This window comes from Magnolia sinica, chromosome 10 (genome assembly GCF_029962835.1).
Source record: "Magnolia sinica isolate HGM2019 chromosome 10, MsV1, whole genome shotgun sequence".
In the NCBI taxonomy this organism is placed as follows: domain Eukaryota; kingdom Viridiplantae; phylum Streptophyta; class Magnoliopsida; order Magnoliales; family Magnoliaceae; genus Magnolia; species Magnolia sinica.
The window spans coordinates 11,006,092-11,026,830 of NC_080582.1; the positions used below are offsets into that span (position 1 = coordinate 11,006,092).

Here is a 20,739-nt window from a genome sequence, read left to right on the forward strand (position 1 = left end):
CTACAAGTCATCGATACATCTCGGGATCAGTAAGGAGAGCACCATCATCTCGTTGAAGCTTTTGTGAAGTATCCATGTGAGTGGTAGCAGGCTTGCACCCAAACATACCGGTCTCCATGAGAAGATCGAGCACATAATTTCGTTGTGACAAGACCAATCTGGATGATGAGCGAGCAACTTCAATTCCGAGGAAGTAGTGAAGACGACCAAGATCTTTGATCTCAAACTTAGTCTTCAAAAAATCTGACCTCCCTCATTCCAGCAGAATCACTACCATACAGAACAATATAATCCACATAGACAATGAGAACCATGATACCCGTCGATCGTCGACATATAAAGAGAGAATGATCGGCATGACTACGAACAAAGCCAAACTCCAAGAGAGCCTGACTAAATTTTTCGAACCATGCACATGGGGATTGTTTGAGTCCATAAAGAGCCTTCTTCAACCAACAGACAAGTGCAGGGTTGTGAGAAGCAACAAAGCCAGGAGGTTGATGAATGTAAACTTCCTCTGCAAGATCCCCATGGAGAAATGCATTCTTAACATCAAACTGAAACAAGGGCCATGATAAATTAACGACCAAGGAGAGCACGACGCGAATCGAATTAAGCTTAGCCACAAGAGAGAATGTCTCGAAGTAATCCACACCATGAGTGTGTGTAACCCTCAACAAAATGGGCTTTATAGCGATCAGTTGAGCCGTCTAGAAGAAACTTGATCGTATAAACTCATCGACAGCCAACAGGTTTATGGCCTAAAGAAGTGGCATAAGGTCTCAAGTATAATTCTTCTCAAGAGCAGACATTTCTTCTATCATCGCCTTCATCCAATCAGGACTCTAAAGAGCATGTGAGAGAGATTTAGGAATAGTCTGTGATGAAAGGGAAGCTGCAAACGACTGAAAAGATGGTGAAAGATGATCATATGAAATGAAATTACTAATGGGGTGTTGAGTACAAGATCGTGACCCTTTGCGCAAGGCAATGGGAAGATCTAAACTCGAGATAGGAGAGTCACCTGAGCCAACATCCAAAGTGAGCGGAAGGGTGGATGGCTGAGCGTGTGAAGATTTATCTCGACGATGATACACCTGCAGAGGCTTAGGCTCACCCATATCACCAACAGGATGCTGATTAGAGGGGAGAGAAGTTTTCCCATGATCACTAATAGAAAGAGGATAAGAGTCATACTCCTCCTAACTCGCAAGAGGATCACAGAGGGATCGGCCGAGAGCGGAAAAAAAAGAAAGAAATATCCTCAAAGAAAGTTACATCGGCGAAGACATATTTCTTGCGAGTTAATGGGTCAAAACATTTATACCCTTTCTGACTCCGAGGATACCCTAGAAAGACACATGTAATTGCCCTCGGGCTAAGTTTATCATTACTCTCATCCAAAATTTGAACAAAGCATGTACAACAAAAAACTTTAGGTAGTAATGGAAATGGATTATCATGAGGATACAATATAGTAAATGAAGATTTGTAAGACAGGATACGTGAGGGTATACGATTAATAAGAAAAGTAGCAGTTAGAAGAGCATCACCCCAAAAATGTTTAGGTAGATGCATACCAAGCAGAAGGGTGCAAAGCAATGTCAAGAAGATGACGATTCTTTCGTTCTGCAATACCATTTTGTTGAGGTGTGCAAGCACATGACGTCCGAGACAAAATACTAGGTTCCTATAAGAAGGATAGAAAGGCAATAGACATGTATTCCCTCCCCCCCCCCTCCCCCCCCCCCCCAATCAGAATGGAGGGATTTGATGGAACAATGAAATTGAGTGCACACTTCATGATAAAACACTTTAAACGCATCAAACACTTCACTTTTAGATTTCAAAAGATAAATCCAAGTCATGCGTAAATAATCATCAATAAAGGTAACAAAATATCTAAATCCAAAAGTCGAGGTAACCGGAGCTGGTAACCAGACATCCGAGTGAACCAGATGAAAAGGTTGAGATTTCCTCCCAAAAGAGCTAGGAGGAAACGTAACGTGATGATGTTTAGACAATTCACAAATATCACAGCATAATGGTTTAGTGACAGATAAGGAGGGAAACAAAAGTCTCAATCTAGCTATGGATGAGTGGCCTAAGCGGCAATGCCACCAAGTCATGGACTCTCGATCTAGATAAAGGGAACTAGAAACGACAACGGGTGTATCATCGAGAAGATAAAACGCCTCCTCACTCATGCCCCCCACCAATCACTCTCTTCGTCTATAGGTCCTGAAACAAACAATAAAAAGGGAAGAAGGTAATGGAACAATTGAGTGATTTAGTAAGAGAGCTAACAGACAATAAGTTTAATGAAAAACAAGGCACATGCAAGACTGAGGACAGACAAGGAAGAAAAGAGAGGGATGGAACCAATTCCAGAAATGCACTCTGAACTCAAGGATGGTACTCGAAGACCAAGAGAGGACTGATCGTCAGCAAGATGTGCCGAACGCTCGCGTGGCACAAATGAATGAGAATGAAGAGTGGAGACAGTAGCACACTAACACATGGTATAGACGGTCGTCAATGGGGGGAAGAGGATCCTGCATAACAACTTGATCTCGAACATGAAGATAATCAGAACTCAACCCAGCTAGGAACTGCAAGATACGAGTATCATCCAGCTGCTTATGAGCATGTTCATGATCCTCTTTACATTTGGAATGAAGAGGTTGATACATTTCCAACTCATCCCACATACCCCAAAGCGTCGAATAGTAATCTTTTAAGGATCTTGAGTTTTGTTAAAACCGACCAATTTCTTGAATAAGCTAGAATACCCGTGAAAAATTCTGAGAGTCCGAGAACATATCATGAAACGTATCCCAAATGCCTTTAGTCGAGGATAAAAACATCACTGAGTGGCTAATCGAGGAATCCATACTATTCAACAACCACGCAATAACTTGATAATTCTCTTTTGTCCAAGACTTGAAAGTAACATCTGTAGAGCTTGGGGGATCATCCAAAATATACGACAACTTGTCCCGGGCTCCTAAAAATACTTTTACAGATTGTGCCCATTGAAGATAGTTGTCACCATTCAACGTAGTGGAGATAATCTGCAAGGGGTTGGATTCAAGAGACCCTACGCCAAGAGATGAGGGCCCTTTGTCAGCCATAGGAGAGTCCAAGAGAGATAAATCTATGCCAAGAGAGCCCCTACGCCAAATAAGATTGATTCAAACAACTCTATCTCACTCAATCCTTCAAGATAATAAGAGATAAACCTCAAACAAATATCAATCATCCAAAAATACCATGAAACACAGTCAAAAAAGCCCTAACCGAATGAAAACGGCCCAGCCGCACGTCCGTTTGAGGTTAGAAACCTCTCAAACAGTAATCTTAAGTAAAAAATCCACCATGGGTAGCTTGGGAGCAAGATTTCGGTCCATCTTGAGCAAAGAAACCAAAGAAAAGCTTACCGATTTGAGGTAGATCGAAGAAAAACGGAAGATGGGGCTGATTTTCCAATTTCTCTATTTCGCCCAAAATACCATGAAAGGAGATCCAATAAATTCTAAAAAAATCATGACAAATCTTCTAAAATCAAGATCTATCAAACCCCTAGACTTTTAGCTTAAACGGAGTCCATGTGTCCGTACAATGCTGACGTCAGCAAGGTGACGTGTCGCCTCTCAATTTGTTGGATGCGGAATGCCTGGATCTATGCTCTGATACCAAGTAGAGAAAGATTTGATGATGATAATGTGAAGAAGAGAGAAAAATATTGAGAGAGAAGAAGAAGGAGAGTTTGGGAGAGATGTTGTGTGTTAGGCTTGCTTGCCTTAACACATAATATTTTATTATAATAAAGCATATAATACACCGCAGGAGAAAAGGGAAGTGTGCACATGCACTTACACTAACCACCAAACCACATACACAATACATAGCTTTCTATAGCATCAACTAGTCTATTGCCTTCTTAATCATTCTGTTAAGGGCTTTAACAATAATTATGATCAAATACAGGGTAGAGACTAAACCGCATCTAATGAGCCCAAGATCAAGCATATCCAACGAGAATTGAGTAAATTGCGAAGTAAAGATAGGTATAGTCCCTTCCTACGTCATAGGGAAGCTTGGATCAAGTTGGATAGGGTTTGTTTCTTCTACAAAATGTAGTTGGATGGGTTTTATTGCTTGTTAAAGAAGTTTAAACAATAAAGAGCAGTTTGTTGCTTGTTGGAAGGTATGTTGGTTTACATTGGGAAAATTAGTTTGAATTTGGGTAGGTAACTAGTGGAAGCTAGTTTTTATAAAGAAACTTAAAAAGAAAAAGAGCACTCCACACACCAAACCGTTGAATATTTGGTGCTATGCGATCAGTATGCGCGCCCTTTCTAAACCATGCGGTTAGGAAAAGGACAACACATTCAACCAGAACCCTTTCCATAGCAACCACGGGCTTTTATGCATGCATATGGGTGTAGTTTGCAACACAAACTCCATTATATAGCTTTTTTCCTGACGGATAAACTCGAGTATATAGTTGTATAATTACAACTGTATATCCACATAAAATAGGGCAACCGCATGATGCGTAGGTGCTGAATCTTTCTCCGATTGGACTGAGGCTCCACAGTCCAATCTGTTACTTATTTTGAAGTGTATTGATTGGATAGGTGGCGGCAGGTTCCAATTGGATGTCGTTTTCCTACTTAATCTTCAATTGCCTATGCATGAAAGCATCTGGCTGTATGATGCAGGATAATTAACCACTTGCTTTAAACGCTTGAACTGATAAAGTATGGCGAATTAATCTCTTTATCTCATAGCCTACGCCCCAAATCCATGGGCTCCACCTCACACGGGCCCCAAATACTTGGGTTCCACGGGCTACCCACCCCGAGTGTGCCCCTGCATCCCACAAGCCACCCCACTCAAGCCCGGTATGAAAATGCCCCCGCATTAATCACCCCCGGTGAGGAGTCTCGAACACGAGACCTCCCGCTCTGATACCAATTTGATACAGTACAAATTAACCACTTGCTCTAAAAACTTGAACTGATAGAGCATGGCGAATTAATCACTTTATCTCATAGCCCAGGCCCCAAATCCGTGGGTTCCACCCCCTCGTGGGTCCCAAATCCATGGGTTCCGCGGGCCGCCTACCCTGATCGTGCCCCTGCATCTCACAGGCCACCCCACTTGAGTCCGGTGTGAAAATGACCCCGCATTATTGTATATAATTGTACAATTGTAGATCCACATAAAATACATCAACCACATGATTTTTAGTAGCTGAATCTTTATCTGGTTGGACCTGCAAAACCACAATCAAATGGTTACTTATTTTGGACCTTCTGATTCGCTGCAGGGTCCAATTGGATAACATTTCTTGCTTAATCTTCAATCGACCAATCAACAAATCCCATCGACTCATTGTTATGAATGTATATCCTGGGTGCACCACTGAGTAATATATATAGTTATCAAATAAGCATATTAGCAAGAAACAAGGGAAGAGTAGAGCGAATTCAGGTGGAAGAGAAAGAAATGAGAATGTTGGAAGAACTTCAAGTTCATTTTACTCACTCTCCACCAATCTGTAGAACCAGCAAGTTTTGCTTGACAGGACTCAGTAAATCGTCTTTGTGCAGATTCTATTATAGCATCAATCCCATCAGCACCATAAGAAGCAACCACCTCTTCAAGTAACAAAAGCCCTGAAATGATTCCATTTATGGGGGAATGAGAAATTAAAAAATGAATACACACATAAAAGGAAAGCTACAAAAGCATGGAAACATTAAGAGCAAAAAAGTTGCAATTCATAACACAAGGGATTCACTACAACTTAAAATATATAGAACACATCAAGTTTAGACGGTCATCTAACTAGAGGACAGGGGCCTCAAAGGCATCTAAGATGGTACCGAAACCTATGATGTTTTGAAAAATAAAAAATAAAAAAAATCGCAATATTCCACAGTATTTTCAAAAGCAAAAGAAAAGCATAGGAATAGTGATATTTTAATTAACTCAAAGTAACATTTATAACAACATAGCCGCTACCTTGGAACTTTCCTCAATAACAATGATTTTACTTATTCCTAAATATTTATTTTTGATACTTATTTATCAATTTTCCCTATTTTAGATTTCTAGATTAGTTTCACTTCTGCAAAATCGTCCCCAATTTGTGCAGAGAAAAATCCACAATTTTAAATCTCCCGGGGCATGATTTAATCCAATTGAAGTGCTCAAGCAACATTGCATCAAACAATTCAGTCAGCATGGCAGCTAGAACCCTTGCAATTGATTGATAAGTAATCTCAAGCTGAGGGACAAAATAAGAATTACAAGATACCTAAAAGGATTTATCTTGAATCGCACATTGCACCAACCAAAAAGATAGGCGATAAACTTTTAGATGCCAAAGAGTACAAGAAAGAATTTTTCCGAGGCATAAAAATCAAGAGAACCTCCTATATCCATTCAGAAATATCAAGGAAGAACTTGTCATAAAAGAAAAGGAAACAACAGAAAAGGAAACCATTTTTATCATCAACAAAAGAATCAAAACCATATGCCCTTGAGATGATTTCTTCAACACAGCGAATGTGGAAAAATAGTAAGTTCAAAAAACGCAACCATAATTCAAAAAGCACATCAATGCCATGAAGAAAGGATTAATAGTGAATGAAAAACACGCAGATAAGGAATAAGTTCTAATATCTCACAACCAGCTTCAGAAAACGATCTAGGTTATCAACACACGAGCCACTAATCCCCTGTATAAGTTGTGCAATTTCCATACACAAGTTGAGCAACATGTCATATGGTATAAACAATTGCATACCTGAAATACGGCAACTACAGGTAGCATCATCCTCATCAGCAACATATTGGTTAGCATCTAACGACCAAGTATGAACCTATAAAACAGTCACTGATGAGCAAAATGAAAACTGGCATACTTTCTTGTTTAAAGAACATGAGCCTATATGATTCAAACAATTCCAAGAAAAATAGAATAGCACAATGTTAATTATCCCAATAAAAAAGGAATAGCACAATATTTAAAACCTAGGCAAGACCTTTACCATTTCTGTTGGCAGTTCAGTCCAAACGGGTCCAACCAGCATTCTGGCTTTGACCAGTTAGGAGTATAAATAAATAAGATGATAAACGCCTGCAGGGCAGTTGGTATTGTGTTTGGTTTGTAATAAGTTGGTCATGGGTTTTAAACCCACACAACTCATTTTAAATTTTACCCACAAACAATTGAAACTGACCATTCCAACTGGCCACAACGAGCAACCAGGACATGCAGGCGAATTGGACCAGATGGTTCAAAACGTTTCTTGCCCAAAACAGGTCCCAGGAGATCAAACCTTTTTCTGTGGCAGGTTTCAGTAAAAACCAGTCCAACCATTCAGCTGGTCCACATTTTAAAACAAGAGTAGCACATGAATGGATGCAACCAATCAGTAAATGCATTGCATAGCCAAAAAACAGCCATGCTCAGAGTTGTTGCAATTATAAGGGAGGATACCTAAAATGTGTGCACATTGTTTTAAAAGGAAAATAAAAAAGGCCAAGCATAAATAATACTGATTCCTGCTACTGATCTTATTTTCTTGTGGTAAAAAAGAAATGATTGTTGGTAAACACATTCTCAAGCACCAATTCTTGTAGGGCTGGAAATGTAAGTTTTTTAAACCAAAATGGTGTCTATAAATTTTTAAGACTGCTGATACCAGAATAATCGTTCTTTTTCCTCAGTCATTCTCAGTATTCAAAGATGGTTGTTCTGCTATGGTTCAGTCTAGGATTGCAGGCAATAATGAGAAATAATGGGTGTGTCGCTTATATGCGTACTCCTGAGGAGTACAGTCTTTTTTTTTTTTTAGTATTAGGGCTTCATTGTAATAATAATAATGATGATGATGATAATAATAAGAGGGGCATCTTATGTGTGACTACTCTCTTTTCTCTCCATTCTTCTCTCTTTTCTTTCTCTATCTTCTCTTTTATCATGTAAACATGATACCAGAGAGGATTGTAGTAACAGCTTTCATTTCTTTTCTTTTCTTTTTTCTTCTCCTCTCTTTCCTTTTCTTTTTCCCCATCTACCCACTCCAGGGTCTCCACCACATGTCCAGTGCCGGCAGCCCAATCTTAGGCCATAGGCTTCGATGTAGGGGCCAGTTGAGCCCAACCACAGCACTGGAAACAGTCTAAGGGACCAGCCGGCCCCCTTGATTGTAAGGGCAGCCCACTGGTCCAGTCACAAGGGCCCTTCCAAATTCTGGCAGCCCTATCAGCGGTAACCAAGACAGTTGTTGGGGCTCACAGGTTTCTCCAGAATTAACTGACGATAACCATAACCTCTAAGGGGCCAGTCAGCTTCCTCAATTGTACAGGCAGCTCCACCGGTCCAGCCCTAGGGACCCACTAGCCCTTCCAAATGCTGGAAGCCCTCTCGGGGGCCACCAAGACAGTTGTTGGAGCTTGCCAGCTCATCCAGAATTCACCGGCAGTACCCATAACCTCATCCTGGAGCATCGACATTGATTTCAAGTCCCAACCGAGTCTCGTGTTTGGACAACTTATCTGGAAGCCTCTAGTTACTCGATTTAGCCGTCATTCTTTGCACCAGCCACCACAGAAGTTGTCCCATCACTCCAAAAAGTGTGGTTGGCTTTCGTTTCAATCTAGGGTTTGCTCAAAATCCAGATCTGGCTCTTTTATGAGGTTTGTTGTAATCTAAATTCTTTTTTTCTTTTTTTTTGGGATTCTGTGTTTTTTGCAGCTTGATGCATAATGGCAAATAGCACCACAATGGGGGATCATAAAATTTGATTGATAATGGCAAGAAATCATTAGATGAACTGGTGGGGACAGTGCGGTGTGTGTGAGTGATTCAGGGTTCAATCCCTAACAATGTTACCTTTCAAAAAAGGAAAAAAAAAAAGGGCAAAAAATCATAATGATCATCTTTGGTTAGTAATAACCATTGTCAAACATGACCAAGGTATTACCCAACGAGGTTTGGGCGAATGGTCTTCACCATAGGTTTGCTCCCTATAGGTGAGGGTTCGATTCCCCTCCTTGGCTTTACCCGATACACGTGGTTGTGGGTGATTGCGTGTATCCGCAGGGATTAGTCTCACTTCAAAAAAGAGGTGGGGACACCTGTCTTCAAAAAAAAAAAAACATGACCAAGGTATTCGATAACAGTAACGATGGCCATAATGGCCAGCCTTATGGCTGTTACAATATAGGCCGTTATGGCATTATAACGGCCAAATTTCCTTTAAAGGAACAAAATGTATCGGCCCCTGAAAGGCCCGCAATAGCCATTACAGGGCTTCTTTTTCTTTTTTATTTTCAGAACGGGCATTACATCCCCATATCGCATAATGACTCCCATCGTTATTGTTACGTAAAGGCTGTACGTAACTGTTTTTTTACCATGAACAAGACAAAAGGAACTACTTAAAATGGTCCCAGTCCACCAAAATGTATATTGGAGTTATGAGGAAACTTGGTTACATTATAGGAATGAGGGTGGATCCTATCTGGAAGCCTCTAGTTACTCGATCGAGTTGTCATTCTTTGCATCAGCCACCACAGAAGTTGTCCCATCACTTCAACAAGTGTGGATGGCTTTTGTTTCAATCTAGGGTTTGCACGAAATCCAGATCTGGCTCTTTTATGAGGTTTGCAATCTAAATTCCTTTTTTTTTTTGGATCATGTGTTTTTTTCAGCTTGATACATAATGGCAAATAGCACCACAATAGGGATCATAAAATTTCATTGATAATGGCAAAAAATCGTTGGATGAGCTAGTGGAGACAGTGTAGTGTGTGTGAGTGATTCAAGGTTCAATCCCTGATAGTGTTGCCTTTCAAAAAAGAAAAGAAAAAAATGGCAAAAAATCATAATGATCATCTTTGGTTAGTAATAACCATTGTCAAACATGACCAAGGTAGTAATGATGGCCATAACGGCCAGCCTTATGGCTATTACGATATAGGTTGTTATGGCACTATAATGGTGATGCAGGGACATGTGATGACCTAACCCTAGATGCAAGTATAATCAAGTTAAAGAATATTCAAATAAATACACCAATTAACTAACCGTTTCTAATCAAAGGGATTAGGTAAATCTCAACACAAAGATGAGGTTATTCCGTCAGGATCATGCCTCTTAGCATAAGATCACGTAAACAGTAAAAATGGAGGACCTAGAGATATAAGGATATCCCAGATCTAGCATAAGTCAGTCCACGGTCAAGTTTGGATCTGATTTTACTGACTAACCATCCCTCTTTTCCATTCAAACTAGAAAGGGGGTATCCAGAGAGGAACGAAATGGGTGAAGAACGAAGGGTTCGGAATGAAGAAAGTACGGGTCCTTTTGTCGTCAAAAGAAAAGAAGAAATATGATTCCTACCTTTTCCTGTACCTCGAAGATCTAGAAAGAAGGAAACCTGAAATCGGAGTGGAATCCTCAACACCCAAGGGTCAATCCCGAAACCCTAATCTCTTGAATACAGAGGAAGAAAAGAGACGAATTTCTATTCATCCAATAATAATGAAAATAGGGTTTCTTACAATGTATATATAAGCTATGGAAAAAGTAAAAGTGTGCTAAAACCCCTGAAAACAAGAAAAATAACAAAAAAAAAAAGACGAAAAGTAAAGAAAGTGCAATGAAGCCCCTGAAATAAGGAAAAGAACAAAAACATGCCTAAAACTAAAATACCCGTGTGGTAGGGTGTGAAATCCGACCCATGGATCTATGGTCAGGGTGCGGTCATGCCGCTCCTGGCCTCCTGCACTCATAGCGCATCAGAAAATGGGTCTGATGGACCCAACGTCCATCCACATCAACTCCTCCGCTCTGGTACTTTGTCGACGACACCTCCTCCTCTAGTAACTCTAAATGGTGCACCACTGATGTCCGCATCAAATGGTCAAATGTCCTTTAAAGGAAGAAAATGTATCGGCCCCTTATGGGCGCACAATAGCCATTAAACGGCCATAACAAGGCTTCTTCTTTTTCTTTTCAGAACGGGCATTACATCCCCGTATCGCATAATGACTCCCATCATTACTGTTACGTAACGGCTGTACGTAAATGTTTTTTTACCATGAACACAACGAAAAGAACTACTTAAAATGGTCCTAGTCCACCAAAATGTATATTGGAGGCATGAGGGAACTTGGTTACATTATAGGAACGAGGGTGGAGCCACCATGTAACAACCCATCCCATGACAACAGGGAAAGTGGCAACTTGATGTTATAGCTGTTCACGAGTCGAGCTAGCTCCAATAACTCGCTCGACTCGGCTCGAGTTAGCTCGGATTGACTCGGCTTGAATGGTTGAGTCGGGCCCGAGTCAAGCTAAAATACTATATCTCGATTTGAGTTCGAGTCAAGTTCGACCATGGGCCATTTTACCTCGACTCGACTCGACTTGAAACTAGAACTCGAGCTCGACTCGGCTCGTTAGAAAATAAGTTTTTATATATTTTTAAATATTATATATATAATCGTAAAAACTAAAAAGTAAAAACCCTACCCCTCGTCCCCACCCCACCTGCACGACTGCCTCCCTTTTCTTCTCTTTCTCTGTCTCTACCCCACGGTCCCCACCCATCCCGCTGCCCCTGCTCGCCGCACGCTCGCCCGACCAACATCATCAAGGTGAGTTCTTCTTATTCTTTTTTCCTCTTTTTTGATTCCGTTGGAGAATGGGGTCCACCTGATGAGTGGCTTGGATTTTGAATCGGGTTCGTGATGGCCCACCTGATGCCCCACCTGATGAGTGGATGGATTAGATCTCTCACGTATCTGCCTGTAGCGTGGGTCCAAGAACAACTATAATAATGTAGGAGGGCTGGAGGTGGAGAGGATGGAACGGAACTGAGGTTGCAGGTTTTGTTCAGAGGAGGGATACGGATCGGCTACTCATCTTGACACAAGCCTCTGGTGGTCGGTGCTTTGTGGGCCCCACCATGATGTATATGTTTCATCCATTCCGTTCATTCATTTTTAAAAATCATTTTACGTCTTTATCCCAAAAAATAGAGGGATATAAATCTCAAGTGGACCACACCACAGGAAAACAATAGTGATTGGACATCCATCATTTAAATCCTCTTAAGGCCCACTGTACTGTTTATTTGACATCCAATTTGTTGATTAGGTCATAAAGACCCAGATGAAGGGAAAAACCAAAGATCAACTTTATCCAATACTTTTATGGCCACCAAAAAGTTTTTAATGGTCGAAGTTCATTCAACACTATTTCCTGTAATGTGGTCCACTTGAGACCGGGATATATCTCTTTTTTTGAGTATTAGCATAAATTGATGTAGAAAAATAGATGGACGGAATGGATGAAACACTTACATCATGATGGGGCCCACAAAGCACCGACTATGAGTAGCCAATCCATTCAAGAGAATAGATAGAAATCTGCCAAAAGGAGCTCTGGCAACGTCAATTCAAGGCATGGGCTGTGAAGCCCTCCTTGGAGTATGCGCTGGAGCAATGGATTCATGCACTCCGGCGTTGGATTTGGTGTGCATAGTGGTTGGTGCTATGTGGGCCCACCATGATATATGTGTTTTATCTATGCCATCAATCCATTTTGAAATATAATTTTAGGGCTTGAACAAAAAATTGAGGTAGATATAAATCTCAAGTGGACCACACCATGGGAAAACAGTAGTGATTAAATTACACCATTAAAAATCTCATAGGGCCAACTGTTATTGTTATTTGACATCTAACCCATTGATTAGGTAATAAAGACTTGGAGGAAGGGAAAAAATATTTATCAGCTTGATCCAAAACTTTTGTGGATCCTAAAAAGTTTTTAACGGTGGGCGTTCAATCAATACTGTACGGTTCTTTATATTTGGATCAAACTCATTTTTGGGCTCATATCATAAAATGATATGAAAGAATGGGTGGACGGCATGGATAAAACACATACATTATGGTGGGGCCCACAGTGCTTGGGCTGACCTACCATTATATATAATGGCGACCACATAATGCCATTTAAAAGGTTTAGGACGTCATAAACCGTATGCTAGATGGTATGTTACCATGCCATTGCCATCGTTTACAGCCATGGAGACATGGCCGTATGAGATGACCATCATCCAAACAGTTGAGTTTTTTATAAACTAGAAATATAAGCCATGAAGAAATTCTTCTTGAATCACTCTCTATGAGTAGAGAAGGTAGTTACCATACACAACACAAACTCTTCTTTGGAACTCCATATATATCATCTTAACAGAATCGTGCCAATAAACCTTTCCTAACTGGATTTTCAGTAAACAAGAATCTGGAATGTGGTTACTTTAGGACCCTCTCCTATATTGGCTTTGAGATTTTGATCTCCAGAATTGGCCACAGCTGCTGGAGCTTTGTTGCTGATTATTTCTAAAGGGCCTATAAATAATGTTAACTGTCCATCAAATGGATTCTACAATTTAATTTATTTAATTTGAGTCAATATATTCCAAAAATATATCATTTTTAAGTGACTGCATATCAAGCGTCATAGGCAGGCAAGCAGAGTATCAATTAATTTCCCATCTCTCTCTCCGTTTACATTGGTATACAAATAATTCAAATGAAACCATTCAAATATTGGGTACCGGATTTTATGTATCATGAACTGAAAACTGAGATTATTAGATAATATAACAAGTGTTCAAGAATCAAAGGCCAGGATTGTTCAACTAATCTGATTTTTGGATGGTAACTCAATGAGGGTGGATCCCATGGGAAAAAACTAAATGCAGGTGATGATTTCTCTTTCATCCACGACGACGTACACTTACGTTGATCTACGGTGCCCAAATCACGGCCCCCAATAGTCACACTGATCAAATGGTCTTGATTATCTAAGTATGGCCAGCAAATGGAAAATTAAAAAGGTGATCATCTATGGTCCAAACCTTATAGGTAAGGCCGTATCCTAAGTGAGTTGTTTTAGATGGTCATGATTGACATACATGCATGCCACTTGTTTGGTTAATAAGTCATCAATATTTAGACAATTGTATAAAAAGTACATGGGAAGGCAACTATGTTGGCAGTAATTGACTTAATTAGAATTACTGGCTATAAGATATCATAAAAATACAATAATTACAAATTACAATCTCTCTTTGATTTACAAAAAAAAAAAAAGTAACTTGACTGACCATTTTTATATTTGAATGTAAGTGGTAAGATCATAATAATAATATTTTTACATTACTAAAATATTAAATTAATAGAAAAAATATTATACAAATTATTTTTTTCCATACAATACAATATAAAATTGTGATATGTATGTATCCTGGTAAATTTATTTATTAGGAGACTATTTGAGACACTTGTGTCTTACAGTTTATGGAGGGGCTCGATATTATTTGTATTATATATTTATATATACGTATAAATGTCATTGACTGATTTCTTCAACCTATAAAATCCCTGATCTTACCCTACTCTTATTAACTTTTGATTTTTAGATGACTACTGAAGAAAACCCAAGTACTCCTGGCCCTGGTGCGTCAATCAATTCTTCTTTTTCCGTGGATGAAGAAAAATTAGAAAACAAAGTTGAAACAGCTTCAGGTTCTATGAAAGGAAAAAAAGATCGATAATATGGGAATCTTTTGATGAGATCACGCAACCAGATGGTTCTGTCAAGATTAGATGCAAGTTTTGTAAGACTCTTTATAGTAAGCATTCTGGTTCTTCTACAACTCACTATCAGAGGCATCTAGATAAATGTGTGAAGAGACCAAGAACATCGAAGGGTGGAGTCCAGCAACTACTTTCATTTAATATTTCTGAAGATGACGACTCTAAAGCTGCACTCTCAACGTATAAGTATGACCCGGATAAATTAAATGAGTGGTTTGCGAGGTTAGTGATAGTCAATGAGAAGCCATTCAGCATGGTGGAAAGCAAGGTTTTCATGGGATTTTGTAAATTTCTAAATCCCAGATGTGAGAAGGCCTCTCGATATACTGTGAAAAGAGAGTGCATGAAGATGTATGCCGTTGAGAAAGCTAACTTGAAAGCTCTCCTGGAATCCGTATCCAGAATAAGTTTGACATCTGATATGTGGACGGCCTCAAATCAGAGAAAGGGATATATGTCATTGACCGCACACTTCGTTGATGCGGATTGGAAACTACAAAAGAAGATTTTAAACTTCCGCCATGTTCCTCCTCCTCATATCGGTGTGGTACTGTCCGATTGCATTTACAACCGTCTTGTTGAGTGGGGCATTGAAAAGAAAATTTCTTCAATTACTTTAGATAATGCCTCGTCCAATGATATGTTGATTTCTTTCTTACGTACTCAGTTCAAGGCTGCTGGAAATTTATTCTTCGAAGGTAAAATATTTCAAGTTAGATATTGTGCTCACATACTCAACTTGATTGTGCAAGAAGAGCTGAAAGCAATTGATTCGACGATTGCAAACATACGAGATAACATTAAATATATAAGGGGGTCACCTTCAAGAATGAGTACGTGGAATGATATAATCCAACGTTTGGATTTGAAATCTAAACAACAGTTGAAGTTAGATGTCTGCACTCGCTGGAATTCCACTTATGAAATGTTGGATACGGCTTTACAATTTAAAGTTGCATTCCCTGAACTTGCGGCGCGTGATAAAATGTATGCATACGTGCCAAGTGATGAAGACTGGAAGAAAGCTGAAGATGTTCATAGGTTTCTCAAAGTTTTTTACAACTGCACGAAGATTTTTTCAGGAAATAAGTATCCCATGACAAATTTATTTCTTCCTGAAATTATTTTCATTATGAAGGTGCTAAAAAAGTGTGCCGCTAATGATCCGAAAGTTTTAAAAGCATTGGCTCTGGGAATGCAGCTGAAATTTGATAAGTATTGGGGTAAATGTCACTTGTTAATGGTTATTGTAGTTGTCCTATATCGACAATACAAGATGGCAATGGTTAGATTTGTTTTCAGATCACTTTATTCCATTTCTAAAAGAGTTTCAATGGAGACCGCTATTATTAGTGCTGCAATTGAAGAGTTGTTTGCTTCATATGTTAATAATTCAGCCGAAACATCAAGTGTAGTAGGTACTTCTCAAATTGTGGGTAGTTTTTTTACTGAGGGCGAGTAACTTCGTGACTTTATGTCTTTCTTAGATGAAGAAGAAACAGAGACGCAAAAAACCAAATTCAAAGTGGAGGAGTATTTAAAGGAGCCGGTCATAAGGCTACAAAATAATGATTTTGATGTTTTGCAATGGTGGAAGTATCAAGCTCGTGAATACCTTTGACTTTCATTGATGGCATGGGACATTTTATCAATTTCAATTTCGATCGTGACATCAGAATCAGTGGCAGCAGGGTAGTTAGCAAGTATCGAAGCTCACTCGCCTCGAATACAGTTGAAGCACTGATATGTACGCAAGATTGGTTGCATCCAGTTTGGGGTGGTAACACTTTTGATGCTGAAGAGTATGAAGAGGAGAATGAAATTGAAAATGCGGGCCAGAATGCTTGAAGGAATAAAAGCTTTGAAATTTTTCATGAACGGATCTAACAATTTTTTATATATTTTAACTATTTTAAATTGATGTTGATTTTGATTGTTGAGGACAAATTATATTTTTTGTGGTATGATATTAATAGTATTTAAAGGTTATCATTTATGTCTTAGTAATGTGGCATTAGCATATGAGATATTTAATTTATATTTTTTAGCCAAAATTTTAATAACTTAACATATGATGATACGAACAAGCTCGAGCTCAACTCGAGGTAAACTCGACTCGACTCGAACCACTAGCTCGACTCGAACTCGACTCAACAGCTTTGGCAAACAAGCCAAGCTTCAATGTTGAGCTCGAGGCTGAGCTCGAACTCGAGTACAACATCGACAAGCCGAGCCAAGCTTGGCCCACCTCGACTCGACTCGGCTTGATGCCCACCTCTAGTTGATGTTATACCATGGCTTCTCCACTATGCAACCGAGCACTAGTCGGCATTGTCACGGTCTCTTATTCTTAAGAACTACAAAGGAAAAGGGATGTTGTTTCTTGCATGTACTCCCAGCATGACAATGTAGCCTGCTTTTATCATTTACTTGAAGAGACGATGAATATATAACATGGAGACATAACATAGAGGAATATTTCAATTTTATGAGACAAAAAAGAAGTAAGACTATTGTCAAACTCTTGCTCCGACACCCATGCACATAAGGAGGGAGACTGAGTAGTGGAGAATCTTTGAATTCCTTGTTGTCGTCGTCCCAACTTGGAGCCATAGAGAGTTTGGATTCTTAAAAAGGATAATGTACCTTCCATTAATTTGTACATAATTATATTCAAGAAGCAAGTACAAGAGCCACCACTATTACTCTGGGCCACGAAAGATCTATTTTGGTGGTTAATCTGAGCCCATCAAGACCTACTCCAACTGGGAGAGGATTAAGTCGAGTTACTGTTGATAAAGATCAGTTGAGGTCTACTCACGAGAAACAAAGACATGAGAGCATTGTCGGGAACTCCACCCTTATCTTCGCCCTAAGACGAATATTGTGGCTAATGCTACTACATCTAAAGGGAAGTACTTATCAACTTGGGGATTTAGTGCAAACCAATGGGACCAAGCTATTAACAAGTCGCAACAACTTGCTACCCTCAATGAATATTGTATCACTGATAACGGCTGATGTTTTCAATGTTGCACCTCCACGATACAAAATCCCTAGAAAGTATCCAGATTTTTTGGTGTCAACGATATATCGTTTGTATCACGATAGATTGTCAAAACGAGAGAGAGGGTTTCGTTTTTTCAAAAAATATTTTTTTTTTTTTAAAGGAAAGAAAAAGAGGGGAGAATGGAAATAAAAATAAAAATATCGGTGTCGATTTTTATTCTGTGTGTGTGTGTTGTCATGCACCTGTAGCAGGTAGACCAAGTTCACCAAGTTGTGACCGTGGGGCCCACCTCTATTTATGTGTTGTATATCCACACCATCCATTCATTTTGCCAGCTCATTTCAGGGCATGTGCCCAAAAATAAAATAGATCCAAATCTTGGATGGACTACACCACAACTCCAACCTGTTAATAAGGTCATACAAACCTGGATGAAGGGAAAACAAAAATATCAGCTTGATCCAAAACTTTCGTGGCCCAAGAAAAGTTTTTAATGGTCAATCACCACTATTTCCAATGGCGTGGTCCACCTGAGATTTGGATCTGTTTCATTTTTTGGGCCCATGCCTTAAAATGAGTTAGTGAAATGGATAGACAGCGTGGATATGCAACATATACATCGACATGGCCCCCCATAGGTCACAACCTGATTGAATCCGTGCCTAAAAAGGGCACTAGTGTGGTGTCATTCATCCATCGTATTTAGAAGGTGGGCCTACCGCGATGCTTGGTGGAAATCCACCCTGACCTCCAAGTGGGTCACCCAACGTCAGGCCCAAGGCCCATAAATCACTCTAATGAGACAACTCTAATTGTTTCTGCGTTCAGTTGTAAATACTTCTTTCTTGACAATCAATCTCACGTGACTAGGATAAATTTGATGAAACATAGAGATGAAGTAGTTTCTACTGTTAGTGTTTCATAAAATGGCTCAAACACAATTTGAAGGTTAAGGACCTTAGATCTGATAATGCATATGAGTTATGATTTGCAAAGGTACTTGCAGAACATGGGATGCAGTCTTAAACGTCTTGCTCCTATACACCAAAAAAAAAATCGGTGGCTGAGACGAAAATTGCTATCTTCTAGAGGTTACTTGGACCATCGTGTTGGAAATGCATGTTCCAAAAATCTATTGGGAATGAAGCACTCTCGACTACCGCTTATATGACTATCAAGATGTTGACCCTAGTCCTATCGGTATGCATCCTCTAGTTTTGAAGCCAGATCTCCCCTTATTTTCCTTACCTCCCAATTCCCATAGTGTTAAGATGTATTTGTTTTCTTCATGCTCCAGATCCATCTCAAAACAATTGGGCCCTTAATTAACAAAGTGCATCTTTCTAAGCTATGCTCATTCATAGAAAGGTTATAAATGCTATTGTCTTGTGATGAAAAAAAAAACAATATATCTCCAAGGCCGTTTCGTTCCTTGAGAATGTAGAATATTTTTCAACACAAGGCATGACTTTCAAAGATCTCAAAAGCGAGTTTTTTCCTCTTCGGCTCTGCCCATGTTAGTTTATCCTCCTCCCATTATAGAACGGTAATGGTTGGAACCATTACGTGTCATGGACCTTTTTTTTTTATATATAAAAGAAAGGTAAGGGCCATAACAGCCGTTACGGAACCATTACGTGTCATGGACCTTTTCCATCTTAAAACTCCATTTCTCCATCTCTTGGGTGTTATTTATCATAGATCTGATTGGTTATGGACGGTGATATCGATATTAGTGTCAATAATATCAGCAACGTTGGGTTGGCAATATGAAAACCTACTTTAATCATAGAATTTCAAGGTCACCGATTTATTGAAGTCTTGTGAATCAAAACAGATTATTTGGGAAGAAATCGAAGATCTAAAGGTTCGTGGGCCGGAAACGCTCAAGGTGTGAAAATTTGTAGATCTTTGTGATTTTTCTTTTTTCTTTTTTTACATGGAGTTCGTTCCAAATTCATGTCTACACATGATTCTCATGCATTGACATGGATTTGAATGAAAAATCGAGAGATTAGAGGATCAATATGGGGAAATGTTGAGGAGATTGGGGAAATCCGATTTTTCCCTATTTTATTGCCTAAATTAAGTAATCGAGGAGGGTGTCAATTTTTAACATGATGATGAGGGTTTGTTAAAACATATAATTATTTATATTTTCAAAATTAAAAATAAATTCTCTTTAATTTGAAAAAATATATATTTCAAAATTTTTTTTTGGGGGGTTTAGATTACTTATTTGTTTTTTTAATTTTTCTTATTTATGGTTCCATGCTTATGATTAATGGGTTGCATTTGTTGGTCAACAACAATACATTTCCTAGTATTGGTGATAATATTAACGATATTGATACATGTTTCCATATCCCCAGTCAGCGATACATGTAACGATATTGATACTAAGAACATTGATTTTGGATACACAAAGTGATTTGTAATCAATGCCGCGGCTGTCATTATTAGTTTTTGATTGAGACAGTGATAGAAAATATTTTTGAAGAAGTTATATGGAGCAATGTTGTCAAAATCATTATCGTATCGCAAATCGTAATAGGTTTGAATCGTATCGAATCACAAATCATATAGTAAATTGTAAGATTTTTTATGATCTTAAAATTATGAAAAATATAAATAAATCATAAATAAAAAATAAAAACTTTAACACTATCATGACATGGTATTACTTAAAGATTAAATGATTCTTATCTTTCCTTTTTGTTCGTCTTTAAAGAAAATTTCTTTAAAAAACATACAAGGATCCTTTAATAATTTATGTTCTTATTACCTTTCTTAAATGTAGAATAGCATTTGGAAAAGCGGCATTTGAATCCGTAGACCGATGAAGAAAGATATTTGAATTTCTAACTATCATTCCACAATACATAAGTCAACATGATTGTAACCATTCATAAAAACTTTCTAGATAAGTCATACATCAATTTAGTCTTTTGACCACTTGAGAAGTAAGAAATCATTATAATAATAATACAAAAAAAAAAAAGCTCCAGGATTTAACATTGAAG

The 20,739-nt window shown here is 38.8% G+C and overlaps 1 protein-coding gene across 4 annotated transcripts in view; it reads right to left on the reverse strand.

Moving 5' to 3' along the window:
- The window catches only part of LOC131257969 (uncharacterized), a 65,976-nt gene that overhangs the window by 25,335 nt on the left and 19,902 nt on the right, over positions 1–20,739 (reverse strand). For all 4 annotated transcript variants that reach the window (XM_058258961.1, XM_058258960.1, XM_058258962.1 and 1 more), the window contains exons 12-13: positions 6,824–6,899; positions 5,557–5,687 (exon numbers count right to left, since the gene is read on the reverse strand). In XM_058258961.1, the coding sequence (XP_058114944.1) occupies positions 5,557–5,687; positions 6,824–6,899 (207 nt within the window). The remainder of the gene's footprint in view (positions 1–5,556; positions 5,688–6,823; positions 6,900–20,739) is intronic.